A 19,807-nucleotide genomic window follows, 5' to 3' on the forward strand; every position below is an offset into this window, starting at 1 on the left:
GAAATGATGAAACATGATTTTGGAAGGCGGGCAAAAATCATTGTATCCCGAGATAAATAGTAACATGTCCCTGTTTCCACGAGAAGTACCTACCAGGAATATGTTTTCCACACGTTGCTGGATGCATCAAGTTTCAGTAGCCAGCTTCTTTTTTTCTGCCATGGAACCTGCTGCAACACAAATGACACTACACCACCGGCTGTGGTGGACTGCGTTGCCTGCTCTGATGTGGTATGTAGGGGTGTCTTCTTAGGTTTTATATGTTCAACCAGTTGTTGGTATGTAAGTCGGAATGCTAGTTTTGTGACCACGCTGTGAGTTTAGGTGCTCGTCATGCCCATGTGGAGCTCTGTGCTCACCAGGACGCAGCTCTAGTTGTTCTGCTCTCAGTCGGTCACTCCCTGAGAAGGAATGCCACGAGAAACTGCTCATCTAGTGTTTTTTCATCTGTGGCCTCTCTTTTCTTCCTCCCTGATCCAACTCTGTCTTTTCCCTCTCAATTGGTCTCTCTCTGAGGGGGAAAGGCAGCTTCCTGCCCCTTTGTCCAGCTGGCAGATTGAATAGAAACTCCTGGAAAGATTAGCGAGATCGAGCGCCAGTGTAGAGAGCTGAACAGAGCAGAAAGTCAGATCCGAACTGAAGGAAGCTGGGAGGAGAGGGGAAGTGATGCCTGCTTCATGCTGCTTCTGATGTCTAACAAGGCCAGTTCTTAACAGCCCCACTGCCTCTGCTTTCCTAAAGCAACTCAGAGGGTGAGCACATCAGAGGCTTTTTATGAGTCTGATCCTGCAAGCAAAGCTGCGAGTTGCATGCGTGATATTGCGTTAGAGTTGAACTGATTCTGGTTCTTTAAAGTTTTTCTTTTGAAAATCGTTCTAATTTATTCGTCATTTCCCCAAATTTCCCCAAGCATTAACTTCTTATCAGGGTGAATTATCCTCTAACACAACATTTGGATCAAAGTAAGACTAACTATCAAGTGCTGGGTATCAAACTATCCTTTTTTGGGACTGACCAAAAAGTCTCCACAGTACTAAATGTCGAATGGCCAAGTACCAAAAGCGGACATGGAATGTCTGCTCAGATCTTGTCTTCTTCTTCTTCTTCTTCTTCTTCTTCTTCTTCTTCTTCTTCTTCTTCTTCTTCTTCTTCTTCTTCTTCCTCTTCTTCTTCTTCTTCTTCTTCTTCTTCTTCTTCTTCTTCTTCTTCTTCTTCTTCTTCTTATTATTATTATTATTATTATTATTATTATTATTATTTCAAAATATGCCCACTACCACAATTACAGTACAACTGAATATAAGTTTAGTTGAATCATTTCATTGTTTTATTTTGAAAATTATGAAACATTCACAAGTTGACATAGCTCTAAGGTATGACCTAGGACAGAAACATGGACCTTTGACGAAAACAACTTGGTACCGAGTGGTATCAAAACATCTCTCGTCAAACGTTACCTGCATTCAGTCCTTTTTGCGCTGGAGGTCTGATCCTGGACAGTCCCATCTACCTGCTGGATCAGCAAACTTTCTGACATAACCATCTCAAGAGCCGCTCTCCTCCTGGCGAGCAGCCAGTTCAACGTCTGTCCAGTATGCACAAGCTACACAGCTGTAGCACCCGCAGCTAACATCCAACACCAGGCAGAACACTTGCTGTTACGTCACTGATTTGTGGTGTGTCTCTGTTTATAAAGCAGACTCCAAATTTCAAGCTGAACAGAGCAGTGTTTATGAAAACATGTCTGTTTTCTCATGTGTGTTAGTGTTTTCATTGGATGTCTTGTGTACATGGTGTTTCATGGGCCAATAAGCACAACAGGACCTCCATACACCAGAAGCCAGTAAAGTGCCGGATCAGGAGCTTGAATCTGTCTTACAGTCCAGTTAGTAGTCTGCCTACCAAGTCAGTAACTGTTTATCTGCCTCACTGATCCGTGTGTGACTGTAAGACTGTTTGCCTGTCTGTTGTACTATCTATCCTGTTGTTATTGTACTACTCTAAGCTCCTACGTTGTGTGTGTGTGGGTGGGTGTGTGTGTCTGTTATAACATTGTGCAATGTGTGTGTGTCCAGATAAGGCGGTCTGACAGGCTTAGGATTGACCGCCTTGCCTACTGACCTTGCAGAAGGGAGTGAGTGAAGGAAGGCTTTGGTCTAGTTAATCTGCTGGCTTAACCAGATGCGTTAACACATACCGAGCGCACACATTTACTCACACTCACAAATGCACGCACACACTTCTAAAAATGTATCTTACTCCCTTATCATTAATCACTCTTATTCCTAAGTCTCACTTCGTCATAAAAGCTCAAAATGACGGATTCCAACTTCACCCAGCAACTTTCAATATTTCACAATTCATTGTAACCCCTAACCAAAGAAACTGTGGTTGTTAACCTGACAGAGAAGCTGCCGAAGCTCTCAAACCAGCCACAGTCAGATCTTACAGGCACATGGTAATCAGTTAAGTCAGTTCTTTCAAACACCAATTTTTACCTTGTTTTGTGTTGCCAGAAAATGCCGTACTTGACATCTGGTGGTTAAAGTTCGAGGATTGTGGCTTGCAAGTTCTTGCAGAAATATGTGATTTTGGGAAAGCAAATTTGTTTTATTTAATACCAGCTGTTACCCGAGAGGATTTCTAGATCTCATTCCTAAGACCCACTCAAGTAACAGGAGTTTAAGTCTTTAAAATGCTGCTGTTGATTATGCGAATCATCTCACTTTTTCACACATTTTATCTTAGGAAACAGTTCAGTTACATTTTGCGCAATCTTAAAGTGGTGCAATCAACAAGCCTTAAGAGAAGATCAGCTATCTGCAAATGTTTTTGAGGGCTTGCCTTACAGGGTTGAAAAATAAACTTTTTTGTCCACCAGCCACTCAATAGATAGCCATTGTTTTTTTGGCTGCTGAGTGAAATAAATCTAGCAGCAACTTAAATATTTTACCAACAGTTGGCTTGGCTGCTGCTAATTTACAACCCTGTTGCCTTGCCCTATTGGTTTTTCTCACATCTCCCAAGTCAAATTAGAGTTTATGGTAATAGATTTTTTTGTGTAATGACGTCTGAAAACGTTATCAGTCTCTCACTTTTATCCTTTTTTTTTTTTTTAGACATTTTGTCATGACTAAGGTTATTATAAGGGATGTACCAATGGAAATACCACGGTTTAAAATAATGATTTTCCCAAAAGCCCAATATCGATGTTTTTGTTGTTGTTGTTTATCTTGTTTTTTGTTTGTTTGTTTCAGTTGCATCAGGGTATGTTAGCTGCTATTGTCCGAGTGCTTTCATAAGTAAATGACAACATTCAGCCAATCCAAAACTGGTGTGACACAGCAGACAGACATTGGCCACTGCCACTGATAAATGTCATCTTATTTACTGATGTGCCAGCAGATGTCAACACGGCAAATGTTGGCTGATACCGATGTTCAGCCGATTCTATAAGTCTATATTACATTTGGAAAAGTAGAGTGTTTCAAAGCCAAAGCAGCTCTTCATCTGGCACAGAGGGGCATTTTGAAATGAAAGACACAGCTGCAATTTATAGCATTAATGTTGGCTGCATTCCATTCAGGTATGTCAGTTCTAGTATCGTACTATAAACTAGCATGGTTGAGTGAGACAGTTCAGTGGAGCAGGGCCATCCTTAATGTTCGGCCTACCTGTAGGTATTCTGGCAAATCCAATGTGGAAGCGAAATTAAGGCAAACCCAGAACACGATAGAGGGATTATATGTCCCATCTGGCCTGTGAATGTCCCAGGATCTCCCTGGAGGAGTTGGAGGAGGCGGCTCTAGAGAGGCATATGGGCTATTTTGCTTTGTGACCGTGCCTCGGATCCGGATGCGCAGCGGGAAATGGATGGATGGCTAAATCGGCTATTATACTGTGTTGCATTGCACAGGTGTTGCTTTTATTGTGTCCACACCCTGTGTTATGCATTATGGGCTGCACACAGCTGCGCTTTATGGACACAAATTACATCACTGGCTAGTTACTCGTGCAGGCTGTGCACAGTGTCTCAACTGCCATGCTCTAAATCCCTGAATGACATGTTGATACTTGTTTTGCAGAAAGATGCTCCCATGTCACCTTGAAGACAACATAATTCTCCAATGTAAAAACTTGCAGCTTTGTTTCATAATTTCAGACTCACAGCTGCTCAATTCCCCACTCTTGCACTTCTTGGACATGATGCAACATTCATGCATTTAATTTTGTGTCTTCTCTTGGTTTTTGCAGTCATCCTTTGGCTGCTTGATATCATAGAGGACACAGAAACATGTACTGAGGAAAGTACGAAGGCCAGCTGAAAGTTACAGAATGACGTCAAAGTCTCTAATTCAGTATTTTCTAGTCTGATCTTCGCCCCAGATCTCTGGTCAGTATTAAGCCATGTTACAGCAGCACAGGCCTATCGTTATTGCTGGACAGCAGCCTGTTTACTAACCTTCTTCACAGAGACTCCTCTTTGCCTCCGGGCACAACACTCATCTCAGGCCACTCTGTCACTGTGTATGAGTGTGTGTGGATGGGGTCGTCCACATGTGCATGTTCATGCTCGTTCAGTCAAACTACTGCAGGCAAGTCTTTCCCTCTCCTTTCTAATTTTTGCTCTCTGCTCTGCTCTGGTTCTCTCCGTCTCTATTTTGAGATGCACATGTCTGCTGTGACCCAGCACGTGCTGATTCTGTCAGATTTAGTCTTGGGTTCGGTGGATCACAGCAAAACACTTGCGCTCTACTTAAAAAAAAACAGAGGAAAGTGGGTTGCCCCTGCAAGGCTCCTACAGCCAGCCCGTGTGGACCACTGCTGACGGACGGAGTGCTGACATAGTTTAGGTTGGATTGTGAGTCTTCCATAGACACTGCTGGAGTTGCAGATCCTTATCTTTGCCAAAACACTGACCTTTGCCCTCTGGTTCAGTCAGTCCCCTTTAGCCTCAACAATGGAGAATTATCTTTTCCAACAGTCTGGTCCAGCAAACACAACTTTTCTCACCTCCACCGTCTGTCTGCGACTCTAAGCTGTTCTTTCCTTTATAGATGTATGTTCCCCAGATGTCTCATTTCACACTTTCTGGTTCAGGCCTCACACATGCCTGTTAGGTGTGTGTGTGTGTGTGTGTGTGTGTGTGTGTGTGTGTGTGTGTGTGTGTGTGTGTGTGTGTGTGTGTGTGTGTGTGTGTGTGTGTGTGTGTGTGTGTGTGTGTGTGTGTGCGCGCGCGCGCGTGCGCACTGGGTGCTAGTTAGTAGGCCTGTCAGGATGTGAGGGGGCCAGCTGCTGCCTCAGGGCGGAGAGAGAGAGAGGGAGACAGAGAATGGCAGAAAGGGAGAGAGGAATGTCAGGAATCCCATGGGAAAACCACTCTGACCGTTTATATTTGTTTGTTTTTCTGTCTTTCACATTCTATCTTCTAAAACTCTTTCAACATGTTCATATTAAATATGCATGGGTTTTAATTTATTAATGTGCTAATGCACTATAAGTAAGCATCGATAAACCAGTCAGATTCCCTGTGCACCAGTTCTCTCCATTAAGATAATTTCTGCTTACATTGGGTCTCATTCATGAAACGTGAGCAAAACAAATTTGTGTGTGAAGTGTTAGCAGGAGGAAATTTACGTGTATTCTGGCATCCATTGCTACGTTAGTTGCTCCGGTCTGTTAAAGATCTTCAACTGCCTCTGACCACTTGCAAAGCTTGTGTAAATAAGGAATGCAGAAATGTTTGTCTTTATGAGAAATTACAATTTTAATTCATATTGTGCTCTGCCATGTTCACAATACACAAGCGTTTGAGCCATGTAAGTTAAACTTGACAAAAGAGTAGAAACATAACACATTTAGTTAAATTAGTGGGCAATTAGCAGATTCAGAGAAAAAAAGATCAGTGACAGCTGTCAGAACATAAAGCAATTTGTGAAATCATCACTTAGCCCAAAATACTGAGCCTGTACCCAACCAAGCCCGAACCCCTACTGTTACACCACTTGGCTACTAACAGACGAAAATAAAATATCTTTTTCAACTCTACTTCACCCAAAATAATTTAAGTCTTAGCATCGGAAAAGTTTCTCTCTCTCTCCTTTTTTGTTTGCAGCGTGTTCGCAGGTGACAGGATGCTCACATCCAAAGTAATTTTCACCTCCTTATATGGTTATTCATGGGTAGGGATGTTTGCAAGTTATTGACAAGCAGGAGCATGCTGTTAGTTTACTATTGATTGGCATTCATGAACATACACACGTGCCTACAATCAAAGCCGAGTTGCCTGTGGCCTTCATGAATCTGGTGTAGGTTTTTAGTGCCAAGGGGTTTTATGTAAAAATCTACTCACAGATTTACCATCATATGAATGAGACCCATTGTCAATAAAAACACAGAAGCAGGGCATCTTGCCTGAAACATCTGTGTGGAAAAATTAAAAATTTAACTCAGACTAATGTTCTGGGCTTTACTTCCTTGCATTGAGGATCTAGTGTCCATTCTAAAAAAAGTTTAATCGTGAGTGCGTTGTGTCTCATTTAGACCTTACCTAGTTGCTATTTACTTATTTTAATAATAAAGTATTGCATGAATAGTTTCGCTAGTTATTTTTTTCAGGAGGTCTCACTGAGATTAAAGTCTTTTTTGCATTAGAAATCTAATAACAAATAGCTTCACACAGACACAATTATTAAACTAATGACTATCTTTAGTAGCAATGTGTGGTGTTTTATTAATGTGATGTTGCTATATAAACAAATACAAAGTATTAGGATTAAAAGGCCTGGCTCTCCATATGATTAAAACAATACTTATGTATGTCTTTACTCTCTCGCAGCACAGCTGTTTAACACTTGGTGATTACAGCTTTATCCGTGTGTATCTGTGCCTCATTTACACCTGGTATTAGCATGCGATCCGTCCCTGGATATGTTATCTGGATGATGACATCCTGTCCTTGAGTCATTGTGATGAGATGTAAACTGAGGGGAATCTAAAGTTGATAATATGGATTGTTTGGGCAGTTGATTTACTGGCATTCACGTGCTCTTGTATTTTTTATTTTTATTTTTTTTGCATTATGGTGTAATTATACTGAAATGGCAAAACAGACAACAGGGAAAACATCATGCCCCACATGTGATGCAACCTCCCACTGAGCCAGTCACTACCAGATTTGGTAGTCTTGTTTTGCATGGATGTGTTGCACCATCAATGACAGCCTGTGCTGAAACAATAGGCAGGGGGCAATATGAATATTTATTGTAATCATTATGTTGGCCAAAATAATTTCAATTCACAAATAATCCCAATAATCATTCAAATATACTAAAACTTAAGGAGGTGCTAAACATACTATAATCAACTACGAAGACACAAATATGTTTGTGACATCAAATACAGAATATCTTAAAGTTAGTAAGCATTGTTTTTGATCACAAACAAACAATATTAACTGTCTGTGATGGCATTGGATCTTTGATATGAAATACCCCCATTCTTGATTAAGATGTTTTTGAGGTTGGTGAGTATGCAGCCTGTTTTTGCAAAGCTTCTTTTATTGTTGGTTGCTCAGCAGTCTCTCTGGGTGCCACTGGACACGATATTCAGTTATCCTAATAATAATTCACAATGATCAGCTTTTTGCTTTTTTTTTTTTTTTTTTTAAATCTAATCCGTGAGTAAATCATATATTGTCACATCCTTAATTAAAACTGCTACAACAAAGGAGCCTTATAAGTTTTGTCAAAGTGCATTCAAGTGTTCATTTCATATCATATTTGACTGAACAAGGAATATGCATGTATGACGAAGCATGCAGTGGCTACCCTCAGTTATTGTGGGACATAATACTCGTAATACTACACATAGTGTAAGACTGAAAAGCAGGGACAGAGAAAAGAACTGGGACAAACAGGAATGCGGTTGGAGGCTGAGTGACACAGAGCCGTGGAGAGATGTTGTGATGTCCTGGTGAGGGAGGAAGAGGAAGAGAAACAGCAGGGATGAGCTGGAAGGCTCAGCCATCCATCACTGACGTTCAGGTCATTAGTCTATTTACAGAGAGCTGGCACTGCGCTTCCACTTGTCATGTGGAACCAATATTTAATTAAAGCTGAACTAGGGAGGCTAATTGGGACGGACCTGCCCTCAGGGGGGGCTTAGACTACTGCAGTGACTGAGTGAAGCTTCCGTCACACTGTGGACCTCTGTCACAGAAACTAACCCGTCATTTCTCGCTACACGTCCTTCACTTAAGCTTTAAAGCCATCAATAACTAACCATTCACAGTTTTGCCTGCATTTTATTTGGTTAAATGTTCATTTTTAGAATTAGTTTACTTGTAATTCTCACAAATGGAGATACAATTGCGACTTTGTTTTTAGATTACAGTGTTTGTTAAACCTGTTTAGTTAATAAGGACAGTCAACATGATCTTTGCTGAGGATCCACTGAGATGTTTGCTCAGTGGCTGTGGCTGAGGGTGTTAAGTTTGTCTTAGGCATTCTCTGGACTTTTGGGATGGCAGATCTCAGTATCACACCTGCTCCACAGACAAGACTGGGAAAGTCAGGTTGAGCAAGACCTCAAACAGAGCCTGTCAGGAACAGAAACTGAAACTTTTGACCCATAACTTTCTGTCCTGAAATGGCACCAAGATGTTGTGTTCACACGGGTTAAATTATCCAGTGAGATTCACACAGAAGAGCCCTATAATACTATGTAAACTTGTAGTGTTTTCATAGAAACTGTATTGACACTGAAGTTAAATAGCTTTCATGATGCATCTGTGTCCCATCTGTGACTCCTGGCAGCCATGGCTGGCACTGTCATGGAGGCTGTTTGGGTGTTGGCTACACAAAGAGTTGGTAATTTAAGTTTAAGGAAAGATAAATCTTGTGCTGTGGGTACAAATAAATTCATTTATTTTAAAAGATGTCTTTCCTTTAGGCCCAGTCTGTGCTCCAAAATGCTTTATGTTCTTACTAAAAGCTGCACTTCAGTCAATAATAATGTCTATACCTACAATAGATCAAATTCTGTCCAGTGTTAGAGGTTTGACAAACCCAAAGGGAAGTATCACATTCAAAATCCTCTGTTTTTTTAGCCATGCCGCTCAAACAAGGGGTGGGACCAATACCACAAAGACCAACCATCACAGGACATCGTCAAGTGCTGAACATGACCAGCTGCTTTTGCCTACTGGGAAAAAGAAGCCTCGGTGGACACACAGCCTTGTTAAAGTAATTGTCCAATCACTGAGAATTTGGTCAATCAAGCAACCAGAAGTTTACAGCCTTAATGCTGATGTAGTTCTCTGACTGCTCCATTTGTTTGGTAACATGTTTGCCATATCAATTTTATAAGCTCTGTAGTGGAGTGGCTTTCCAGTAGTCCAGGTTAATTCATCACGTTATTTGCATTTTATTGCTTTAAGTAGAAGATCCGGCTGTGTCCTCCATGTGAGTGGGGTCATCGTTAGGTCCGACTTTTCACTTTATTTTCTGCTGTTTGTTTTGTCGCGTTTGCCTCAGTAATGACACTAACCTACCAAAAAGAGCAAAGCTAACAGGCAGACATGTAGTCCAGAAGTGAAGGACACAAACCCAAACTCACTCCCCTCCCCTCCACGTTTAGATAACCTTCCCTCCTTTGCAGGACTGGGAGCAATTTACCCAGTGCTGAGGTGGAGGAGGGTTTCATGCATCTGTGCTATCTCGTCATGAAATGCCCCATGTGTTTACATGTGTGCGTGCATGCTTGACCTCTAACTCCAAACAGTCCATCAAACGTGCGAGTCAGCCGTCGTCTGGCTAGAGGCTGTTGGAGACACTGAGACAAAGTGTGTTCATAACTCACACTGGGACAGAATATCATCCATAACTGAGCAAACACACACAGGGGGCAGACGGAGGGGTTAAGAAGGGGTGAAGACTGGAATCCACCAGGGCTTCACACCAGAGAGATATGGACTGATGCAATACACAGATGTGTGGAAAGTATGAATGAAACCATTCTCCCTGCAGATGGTCTCCCCCAGCCGGTGGCTGATTTAAAGGGGATAAAAAGAGAATCAGTCTAATGAATAAAATAAAGAAGCAGTTACATTGGTGATTGAGTCTTTTCTGATACCCAGATTTGCAAAAATTGCTTTGCTTTGATTCTAATTAATCTGTTACCTGTCCTGTTTCTGTCTCATTAGCTTATATCACTGTAGAAAACATTCAGGAAGCAGTTTCACTTTTTTAGCCAGCACTGACCCTCCCCCGCATCTGTAAAAATGACATACATGATCCCACTCCAAAAATATAGCACTTGGGATGCATTCATACAAGTAAAATAACATTTTTTGTGCTTCTGACATCTACTAAATAATCATATAGCCTTTCAAAGCTGTGTACTTGAATTAGCATTTTACTTCATGCTATCCTCAGAAAAACATCTCAGTCTGGAGCACTTTAAGAAGCCCCAGATATGGCACTTAAAATCTAGAATTACTGGAGCAACATCTCATCATTTTAAAATGGGAAAGCCACCAGATTTCTGCCATTTGGCTGTACACAGGTGCAATATGGTTAGAGCAATACGGCTTGGCAGCATGATACAACTTTTTCTTAGCTGTGGAGAGCAGCTTGATTTCTTTGACTGATTGCAGCGTCTCAGCTGGTTTGAAACACAATTATTGAAAGTCGACAAATATATTCAGCTTTAGCACTTAGGTAATGGTCAGCTTTTTGTTTCTTCTGTATTGAAATTTGTTCAGAAAAAGGATTTTGGCGTAAAAGACATACAGGCTTACATAATGCACAAAAACCCTCTAAAACAATCTCTTGATCGGCAGAAAATGAATCAGCAACTATTTTAATAATTAAATTACTGTTTTTGTTACTTAACAAACAAAAATCCCAAATATTGTCAATTGTGAGTATTTCCTCCACTGTGAATTTCTTTGGATTTTGGACTGTAGATTATGAGTTGAAGGATTTGTAGCTCAAAAAGACTCAGGGCTCTATCTTACGCACGGCATGGCGCAAGTGTCATTGCTAGTGTCAGACCGCCGCAGTTGTCATTTTCATGCCCGACATCAGATTTTCACAAGCTGAAGAGCAACGCGATCATGTTTTGCTAGTCAGTCAAAGGTCTTGCTAGGACAAGCAGCCGTCCTTCCCTCCAACCAAACACTCCTGCAACGCCTTTTCATGAGCCGCGAGCCAGATGCTTAGCCATTAATCACAGCATTGTGTGTGTGTGTGCGTGTGTGTGTTAGCATATGCAGCATGTATGTTTGGAGTGGTTGCGCTCTGTGTTAAGTAAATGTTAACTGTGTGTTTGTGTAACTGCTGTGCCCCTAACATTAGTACGGGAGCAGAGAATGGAAAGTTGGCACAGAACGGAGAGAAACAGGAAGATTTATATGTACGGGAAGCGTTCAGTGAAAGGGACGGAGGAAGATGGGATGAATGGGGACGGTGAGAGAGGGAGTGAGCAGGAGGTGGAGAGGAAATGTTTTATTCCCTCTATCTTCTTGCTGGCGGGCAAGCTCCTGACCTTTTCCCTCACAGACAATGAATCTACTTTATTTTCTCGGCTCTGTCCCTGCAGGCCCTGAGTGTGTGTAAGAGTGTGTGCAGTGTATGCACATGCTATTGTGTTTGACTTTTAATGCATGTGTGTCTGCTTGTGAATAAGTATGTGTATGTACACAGAACACGTGGTCGGCAGGCTGTCTTTCCATTTGCCGTGCTCATATCAAATAAATCAAATAAATTGGATGCTAGTTTTTCATTTCTTTGCCATAAAATGGAGATAGCGTTACATTCATAATTTTATCAATTTAACTTTAAGTTGCATGTGTGTGTCCTCAGGTGAATCTGGTCTTGGGAAGTCAACACTCATCAACTCTCTGTTCCTGACTGACCTGTACTCCAAGGACTACCCTGGGCCATCCCAGCGCATCAAGAAGACCGTGCAGGTGAGGTTATTCAGCTTCACAAACAGTTACAGACTCTTTTGGCATCACATGTGATTTTCAAGTTTAGTTCATGTGTGTCACAATAAAGGTCAGACTGTAAGTAGGTCAAATATTAGACCAGACACGGACTTCCACAAAATCAACACTATTAAGCAATGGCTGTAATTATGCCAGAAGAACGGACCCGAGTGGGCTCGAACCAAGTCGTTGGGTTTGGGCCAGGCCGGGTAGTAATTTCTCAAAATTCCCACAGGTTTAAATTAGGGCAGGCTCACTGCCATTTCCTGGTGTTGACAGTTTTTGGGTTGTGCTGAACATTCAATAGGAGACTTTGTATGTCGGAAATTGTGTCACAAATGTTTGTTATCACACTGAAAAGACTTAAGTTTACTTTCGCTTGTAATAACTGTTTTAATATGTAAAAAATCATTTACAGTGGAAATTGGCTTCTTAAATCAGACTCCGGCCAAACACTGCTGTTGCGGTATGGGCTGGCGTGGGCAGGGACAGAAACTATGTGGGTTCATGTGGGGTCAGACTTGATTTTTTTTGGGGGGGGGGGCAGTCATAGCTCTAGGCAAAATTAACATTGGGAATGTCATCTGCCTGTGCCAAAGCAAGAGAATAGCTACATCCAATAAAAAATTGAGCCACAAATGAGACACAGCTGTACAGGATGTTGCAAGTTAATGTAGTTGTCATAACTTTCAGAAACGAAATCTATTAAATCTGTGGTTGTTTTTTAAAAAACTAACTGCATCTGCCTCTGTGTGAAAGAGAAAACGACATTGACTGGATAGATACCCGACTCATGACTGATTGCTGTGGGCAAAACATGCTGTTGCTTGTTTTGAATTGAATTTAAACTTCAGCATATGTGTAGGTCTGCTAACCCTTAAAGAAAAGCTTTGATGCAAGTCTTACAATATTGTCTTGATGCAGAAATATTTGACTGCCAGATTTGCAATTTTTCAGTTGGATTTGGTTTCCTTAATCTGAAATTCAATACAGATTTATTTTTAAACTTGTTCTCTTTGCAATTGTATTATGTTGGAAATCGTGAATATTGGATTAGGGAAAAATATTTTAATCAGAAATTCCCAATAAAAAAATACTTGAATCCATTTTTAACAGTCAAACGCTGGTCATACATCACTGAAACATCCAGTTAAATGTACTGCATACAAATGGCAGGAGGTTTACATATGAAACACTGATCAGAGTCTAAAGAATGCATCAGCACATCCAAGTAAGACGTTTGAGCCGCCAGGTTACACAGATGTTTATCATTACAGCATGAGATGTGAATGGAGATGAGTGAATGACAATTGTGTGCAAAAGTGGAAAAAAACTACCTAAAACTAAGTGAGTTTGCTGTGTTGACCGAGAGATCTAAAGCCCATATCCAATTGCTTGTCAGTTGTTTGTAACTACTGATGGTGCACATAGACAGTTTTTATTTGCCTCATGATGTGTGTAATATCTTTATTATTTCAGCTTTTTTTCAGTCACATAGTCAGTCAGATAGCGTCGTGGTTAGCACTATTGCCTCACAGCAAGAGGGTCCCTGGTTCGAAACCTGGTTGGAACAGGGTTCTCTCCGCGGTCTCCCGCTTCCTCCCACAGTCCAAAGACATGCAGCTCAGGTTGATTGCTGACTCTAAATTGCACTTAGGTTTGACTGTGAGCGTGTGTGGTTGTCTGTCTATATGTGTCGGCCCTGCGATAATTTGGCGACCCGTCCAGGGTGTACCCCGCCTTCCTCCCGATGACAGCTGGGACCCTTACGAGGACAAGCGGTTACAGTGACTGACTGACTTTTTGGCAATATTGTCCATTCAGCCAGTCCATCCCAACCCCAACCACAACCATCATAATGATCAGTTTATTATGAGATATCTATCTCTATTATGCATTCCTGGATATAAAATAAAAAAAATTCTTTAGATTCCAACTTTGTCTGAACTTAGACTTTTTCACACCTCAAACCTGACTCACGGCATTTTATCATCTGAACTCGACACAGGCAAATGTGTCCCCAAAACATGCCCAACATTCCTGCTGCTTTTAGAAACTCACACATATAGGTCAGATCACTTTATGTCGCAGGTGTCTCCTGCCACTTGGTGAGATGCTGAGAGCTTGGACACTATAACCTGTTCATTACCCTTGCTGACAGTAGTTGCATACAATCCATAAACTGTGTCTGACTTGGTGCTTAGATTGAGACCCAGAGTTGGCATTGTTACTTAAATCTGAAGTCATTAATTCAAAAGTAAGTTGACCAATAGACCAGTTGCCCTACGGGCGGATTAGAAGATAACGGGCCTCAGGGATCAGACATGTAAAAAGCCCCACCACCTCTCTCACATAAGACTTTTAACACACACACACACACACACATACTTTGTAGTATTTTTGCCTCATTTTTGTTGCAGACATTTTGTGTCTTTTGATAGCCATTTTGTGTCCCTTTGGTTGTTTTGTGTCTCCTCGTAACCCTTTCTTTTTTGTCCCTTAGCTATTATTGTATTTAATAGGGAATTTGTGTCTTTTCTGGTCAAGGCTTGTGCTGCTTGGCCTGTTCAGTAATCCATCCATGGGTCACCGAAAACATTTAACACTCTGGGAGGGAGCTGCTGAGTATTAAATAATTTAATTGGAATTCAAATGAACTCTTGGAAGCATTTCATTTCAGAGGAAAGTGGCTGCTTACATCTTCAGCACAGAAATATTATCAAGCTTCAAAGCCACATCGGTTGGACCAGTTTAAGTTGTCGTGCTGCCACGAAGAGTAAAAAGTTAAAACACAAAGAAGAGCGGGAGCAAGAGATGGAGTCTTCTGGAGAGGAGGAAGTGAAAGGGATGGAGAGTTGTGGAAAAGGAGAATGTGAAAGCAGGATGGAGAAGCTAAAAGAGAAACAACAAGGCCACAGGGCCTGGTTTTGTCCTTTTATGGTCATGACAAATGGAGGAGGAGGAGGAGGAGGAGAGAGGCTGCATCTGGAGTAGCAGTGGGGAGCAGAGGACAGAGAGGGAGGAGAAGCATTTTGGAAAAAGGGAGGAGGGAAAAAAATAAGATTGTAAGTGCAACTATTATAAGGTGGCAGAGGGGGGTTGTAGACAGGAGTGATGCAGCCAGGAGGAAAAAGGAGGGATGCAGGTTGCAGGAGAAGATTGATAGAAGTGCAGTGTAAGAGAGTGTATCTGAGAAGTGATGGGGTAGTAAAAGGTGACCGGGAGAGTCAAAGAAAAACAGGGAATTGGGTGAGAGTCCTTGCATTTCCCTCAGGGCCTGATCGGGTCAGTAGCAGGGCAAGAATGTTCCCATGTAACGCAACACCTACCCACACACACAACACATACAGTACAAAGATGCAAACCCAGAAAATTACACAATTTTACAATTTGTCATTATGCGCAATTTCACATTTCCCACACACTTTAAAACAGGTGATAATCCGACTGGGCACACACCTCTTCTCCTTAACTTGCTGTCAAACTGCTCAATTCCTTGTTTCTCTGCACTGGATATGTCTGCCTTGCAAAGCAAGACAAGTCTGGGCTCAGCAGGAGATTCACTGTGACAGTGGCATATAATGAACAAGCTAATGGCGCTAACGCTGGATCACAAATGTGCAACAACATTATTTGCCAAAACTAAATATCAACAAAGAGTCTGGTGACCTGTAAATTCACCACTTCTCTACCTTATAGTGCTCTCTCTCTCTCTTTCTCTCCGTCTCTCTCTCTTTGTCTCTCCCTCTCTCTGCCGCTGCGGCATGTCCGCAGCTGCAAAGAGTATTGTGGAAGTCAAGATCACTCACTCTGCAGCAAAATCTGGGTACCAAAACATCCCCAGAAGTACACTGCACAGAAAATAAATTTTTAAAAAAAGACTGCTTGACTTGAAGCAGTCTCAGTCGACTGTGGGTTTTCCACTGATGATTCAAGTTTCCGGCTTTCAGTTGGCAGCTGTAGTATTTGACAAGCAGCCAATCAAATTGCAGCAGAGCAACAGGTAAATTAGCTACTCTTGGCATCAAATTTCTTGGCATCCGCTTTCATGGCCAGAGGCTTGGGTATTGTTGTTTTTCTACACCCGGCACTTGACATTGCAAGCATGTAGCTATCCTCACATAGCAGCCTCTGGAGCCAAGCACATTTAAAACGCCATTTTTAAACTGTTATGTCCAGAGATCTTAAAGTGTAGAATAATGATAAAAAAAACAACAACTGAGGATTTGTTAAAATGTAATACATTGATCCAGATCCATATTAATTTCTAAGCTACTCAGTTTCACTAAAACTACACTTTTTTTTGCTGCCAGCACTGTTGGTCTGTGCTATGTATTTAATCATATACACATAAAAACATGCACTCACTGCTAAAAGGCTAAAAAAAAAATCATTGTCACTGTAGCTGATTAATGCATGTTTTAATAATTCATGAAACACTATCCCCACACTAAAAACACATTTGTTAACTCCCTTTGCGGCAGGATTTGGTTCCCACTTACACTGTACACAATCGTATTTACACACTAACACAAAGAAGCATCGCCCACACATACGCAGCACACACAACTGCCTTCTCCCAGAAGCCAGCTATTGAGCTTTTGACTGGCCAAAAGGGCTTCTGTGTAGGTAGAGGAGTGAGAAAATTCAGCTGACAACCCAGAGCTACATTGTGAAATGTTTAGAAATTAATGGATTTTAAGTTTTAAGGGTTGTTCATCCAAATTATAGATCCTGCTTGTATTTTTTGTTTCTTGAAAGAGATGTTAGTAGTAAGGTCAATTATTTATATAGTCCAATATTACTAGGGCCATATTTAGCTGAATTTGACTGTTCAGTACGAATATTCGGTTGTTTTCTCCTTTTTTTTTTATAAAGACTTTCAAACATCACTAGTGTAAATTGACAGACCTTCTGTGGGTTATCAGGGTGACAGCGAAGTTCAAATTATAGAATAAACAAGCCAAGTTAGCCCTCCAAGCTTATGCATGCTAACTATGCTGATGACAGATTGGAAAGCAGCAACAAATGTTTTTGCCAACACAAGATATTAAACAAAAGCTGGAGACTGTTCGCTGTAATTTTAATACTTCTCAACAGAATGTAGAAGATAATGTTAGATAATCTTAGAGCCTGACTGGGCAAAGCCTCTTTTTCTCATGGCAACTGCTTCCATTTTACTCATACTCACCATGGGTCAGGGTCTGCAACGGCCTGTACCCTCCACTGATATTTTCACAGAGTGGATGGGAAAACCCGACTTCGTGTAATGATTTTAACCCAGAGAGCAGCATAAAAGCAAAGAGTGCTGACTCTACAATTACTTCTGGAGTCCAAATGTCACTAGACGTAGCCTACGCTGCACTCTGACTGACCCATCTTGTAATTAATTGAATTTATTTTCTCATTCAGCACAAATTTTCCTACTGCACCAACTCATAAACGTTTATGTTGTGCCGTGTGGCAGTGAAAGCCCTGTTTGTACACCGTTTCTGATTTTGGTCACTGTATCCTCATGCAGTGTGTCCTAAATTATGGATTGTAGAAACAAATCAGGTGGCGTCGTCGTATCTTTTGTATCTCCACATGACAGCAGTCTCAGCCTAGTGCTAAATTTACTCTGTCTTGGCGAGACTGAAAACATTAAGGACGTTTTGCTCCCTTACGGTCTGTCACTCACACCAAACCTCGTGTGAACCCCACCAGCGTACCGAGGGCATACATGCTCCTCTGCAAGTAGCAATTAGTGTGTGTAAGTGTGTTTGCCATGGGTGCTGTGGTCTGAGGCGGAGGGGAGAGAGACCGGGTCAGAGTATTTATATTCCAAAACAATCTCTCATGCTTTGTCGCTCACTCACTTTCGCCCGGATCAGATTTCTTTTTAAATGATGGTGTTGAGACAGACTGCATTTTTGAGGTTTTCTCCCAATCTGTTTTTCTTCGCGGAAACGGTGGAAATAGCAGATTTGGTTTTGAGATGTCTCACATGTCATGCACAAACACTTACAGTGCAAACACACATTTTAACACACATGCTGGATGCACAATTAAGCTCAGATATGTCAAATGACTGTGGTTTGTGATATATATGCTCAGCTGTAAAAGTCAGACAGATTATCTGAAGGTTTGTGGAAGCTGAAGAATGTTTGTGTTAGAGCGAGAGGGCTGTAGTTTGAGTTAAAGGGGTGATCCTAAAATAACTAGATGGCCTTGTGAAAGTATGCGGCGGAGCGAGGGAATAGCAGACGTTCTGCAGGAAATGATGGATCTGTGGGACTGAATGTGAATACATGTAGCTGAAGTGTGAGGTGGAATGGTTTAGTTTGTCTGCTTTGTACGTTTTAATCTATGGCCGCACGCAGAATTGACCATATGGTTGTTTTCTTTACAATTATATATTGGATCTTGAATTTTTATAGGACTGTGTGGCTCATTAAGAATGCACTACAGACACAGAATAGACAGTTGGACCAGTTTTACTTTTATATAGTAAGTCAAATATAATGAATAGTTTTTAGTAATATTTGCCTTTAAACTTAGCAGTTGTGGTCTTCCATGACTACACAGAGATGTTTGCATACATATTCACATCTGTACATGAATGATCACTATTTTATAGTTTTCAATAGTTGTGGATAGCATGAAGGAGTGTAAGAGAATATTGATACACTTGAGTATGGCGATTTATTTTTTGTCATACTGTATCAATTTAATAAACACTACTGATTATTTATTAATAGTTTACTTAATCCCCCAGTCCGTGTTTGCACCTTTTACACAAAACTTTTATACACGTTTTTAAAAATGTCAGTGATATTCCCGCCATGAGCAGGCCGTGTGAAAGGAGCTAAAGGATATAGAAGTGGACTGAGAGAGAGCAGCTCCTCTCTCTGTCTCAAACTCAGACCCAACTCAGATCAAACTGTAAAACTGAGCAGTGTCAACCAAATACAAAGATTCAAGATTCTGCCACTGCATTGTATTCGCAATCAGCAAACCCCTTGTTATTGTCATGGCTGGGAATGTTCAGTTAAAAAAGAGTGAACATTTCCTCTGTCAAAGCCAGGAACGAGAGAGGTAAGTCTCAAACTTGTGATGTCAAAAAGTTAAACGCTGCTCCGTAGACAATGAATGAGAACCTGATTTTGTGGACCCACATTTTTATTTATTTATTTTTTGTACCAAAATGAGCTTTATTCTATTTTACCGTTCTCAGATCTGAAACAGAAAATGTTCCCATATACTCAGAGCTTTACCCTGGGTGCACTCATACAACGTCGTTCACCATTCATTGTCTGTGTAGCAGCTCCAGACTTTATACCCTATGACATCACATATTTGAGTTTTAGCACTCTCTAGTTTTTGGATTTGGGAGAGAGTTGTTCATGTTACCATATATTTTTGACTGTCCCAGACCATAGGAATAACGTATGAATTTAGAAAATAGGCGTAGTTCCCTTTTAATGTGTGTTCCCCCTAATGTTGAAATGAAACCTACGCCCTTTGCTATTGAGGGCTCCACTTCACAGCTGGATGTAATCAGAAATACAACAAATTTAAAGCTTTTAACCCATAGAGGCCAGTGCAGCTGTGCTTTTCCTCTACACAAAATTTACTGGAGCTGTTCTTTTAAAAAGCTCACTTGGCCACCTGATATAAATTCTAGGATTTGTTTCATTCAGGAGTTCAGTGCCCTGTGTAGTGAGGAAGTGGTAATCATGCATTCATTACCCAAACACCATCACTGCTTCAGATTTTTGCTACATAGAGTAAGAGAAGAGTTTAAAGCAGATATTGGTATCTCTGAATCTCCAA

General features: G+C 41.2%; 1 protein-coding gene across 4 annotated transcripts in view; it reads left to right on the plus strand.

The window, feature by feature from the left end:
* The window catches only part of LOC121949753 (septin-7-like), a 54,928-nt gene that overhangs the window by 11,758 nt on the left and 23,363 nt on the right, over window positions 1-19,807 (plus strand). For all 4 annotated transcript variants that reach the window (XM_042495503.2, XM_042495504.2, XM_088080145.1 and 1 more), the window contains exon 3: window positions 11,868-11,974. In XM_042495503.2, the coding sequence (XP_042351437.1) occupies window positions 11,868-11,974 (107 nt within the window). The remainder of the gene's footprint in view (window positions 1-11,867; window positions 11,975-19,807) is intronic.

The sequence above is a fragment of the Plectropomus leopardus genome, chromosome 7 (genome assembly GCF_026936395.1).
Source record: "Plectropomus leopardus strain MGB_pleo_1.0 chromosome 7, ASM2693639v1, whole genome shotgun sequence".
In the NCBI taxonomy this organism is placed as follows: Eukaryota; Metazoa; Chordata; class Actinopteri; order Perciformes; family Serranidae; genus Plectropomus; species Plectropomus leopardus.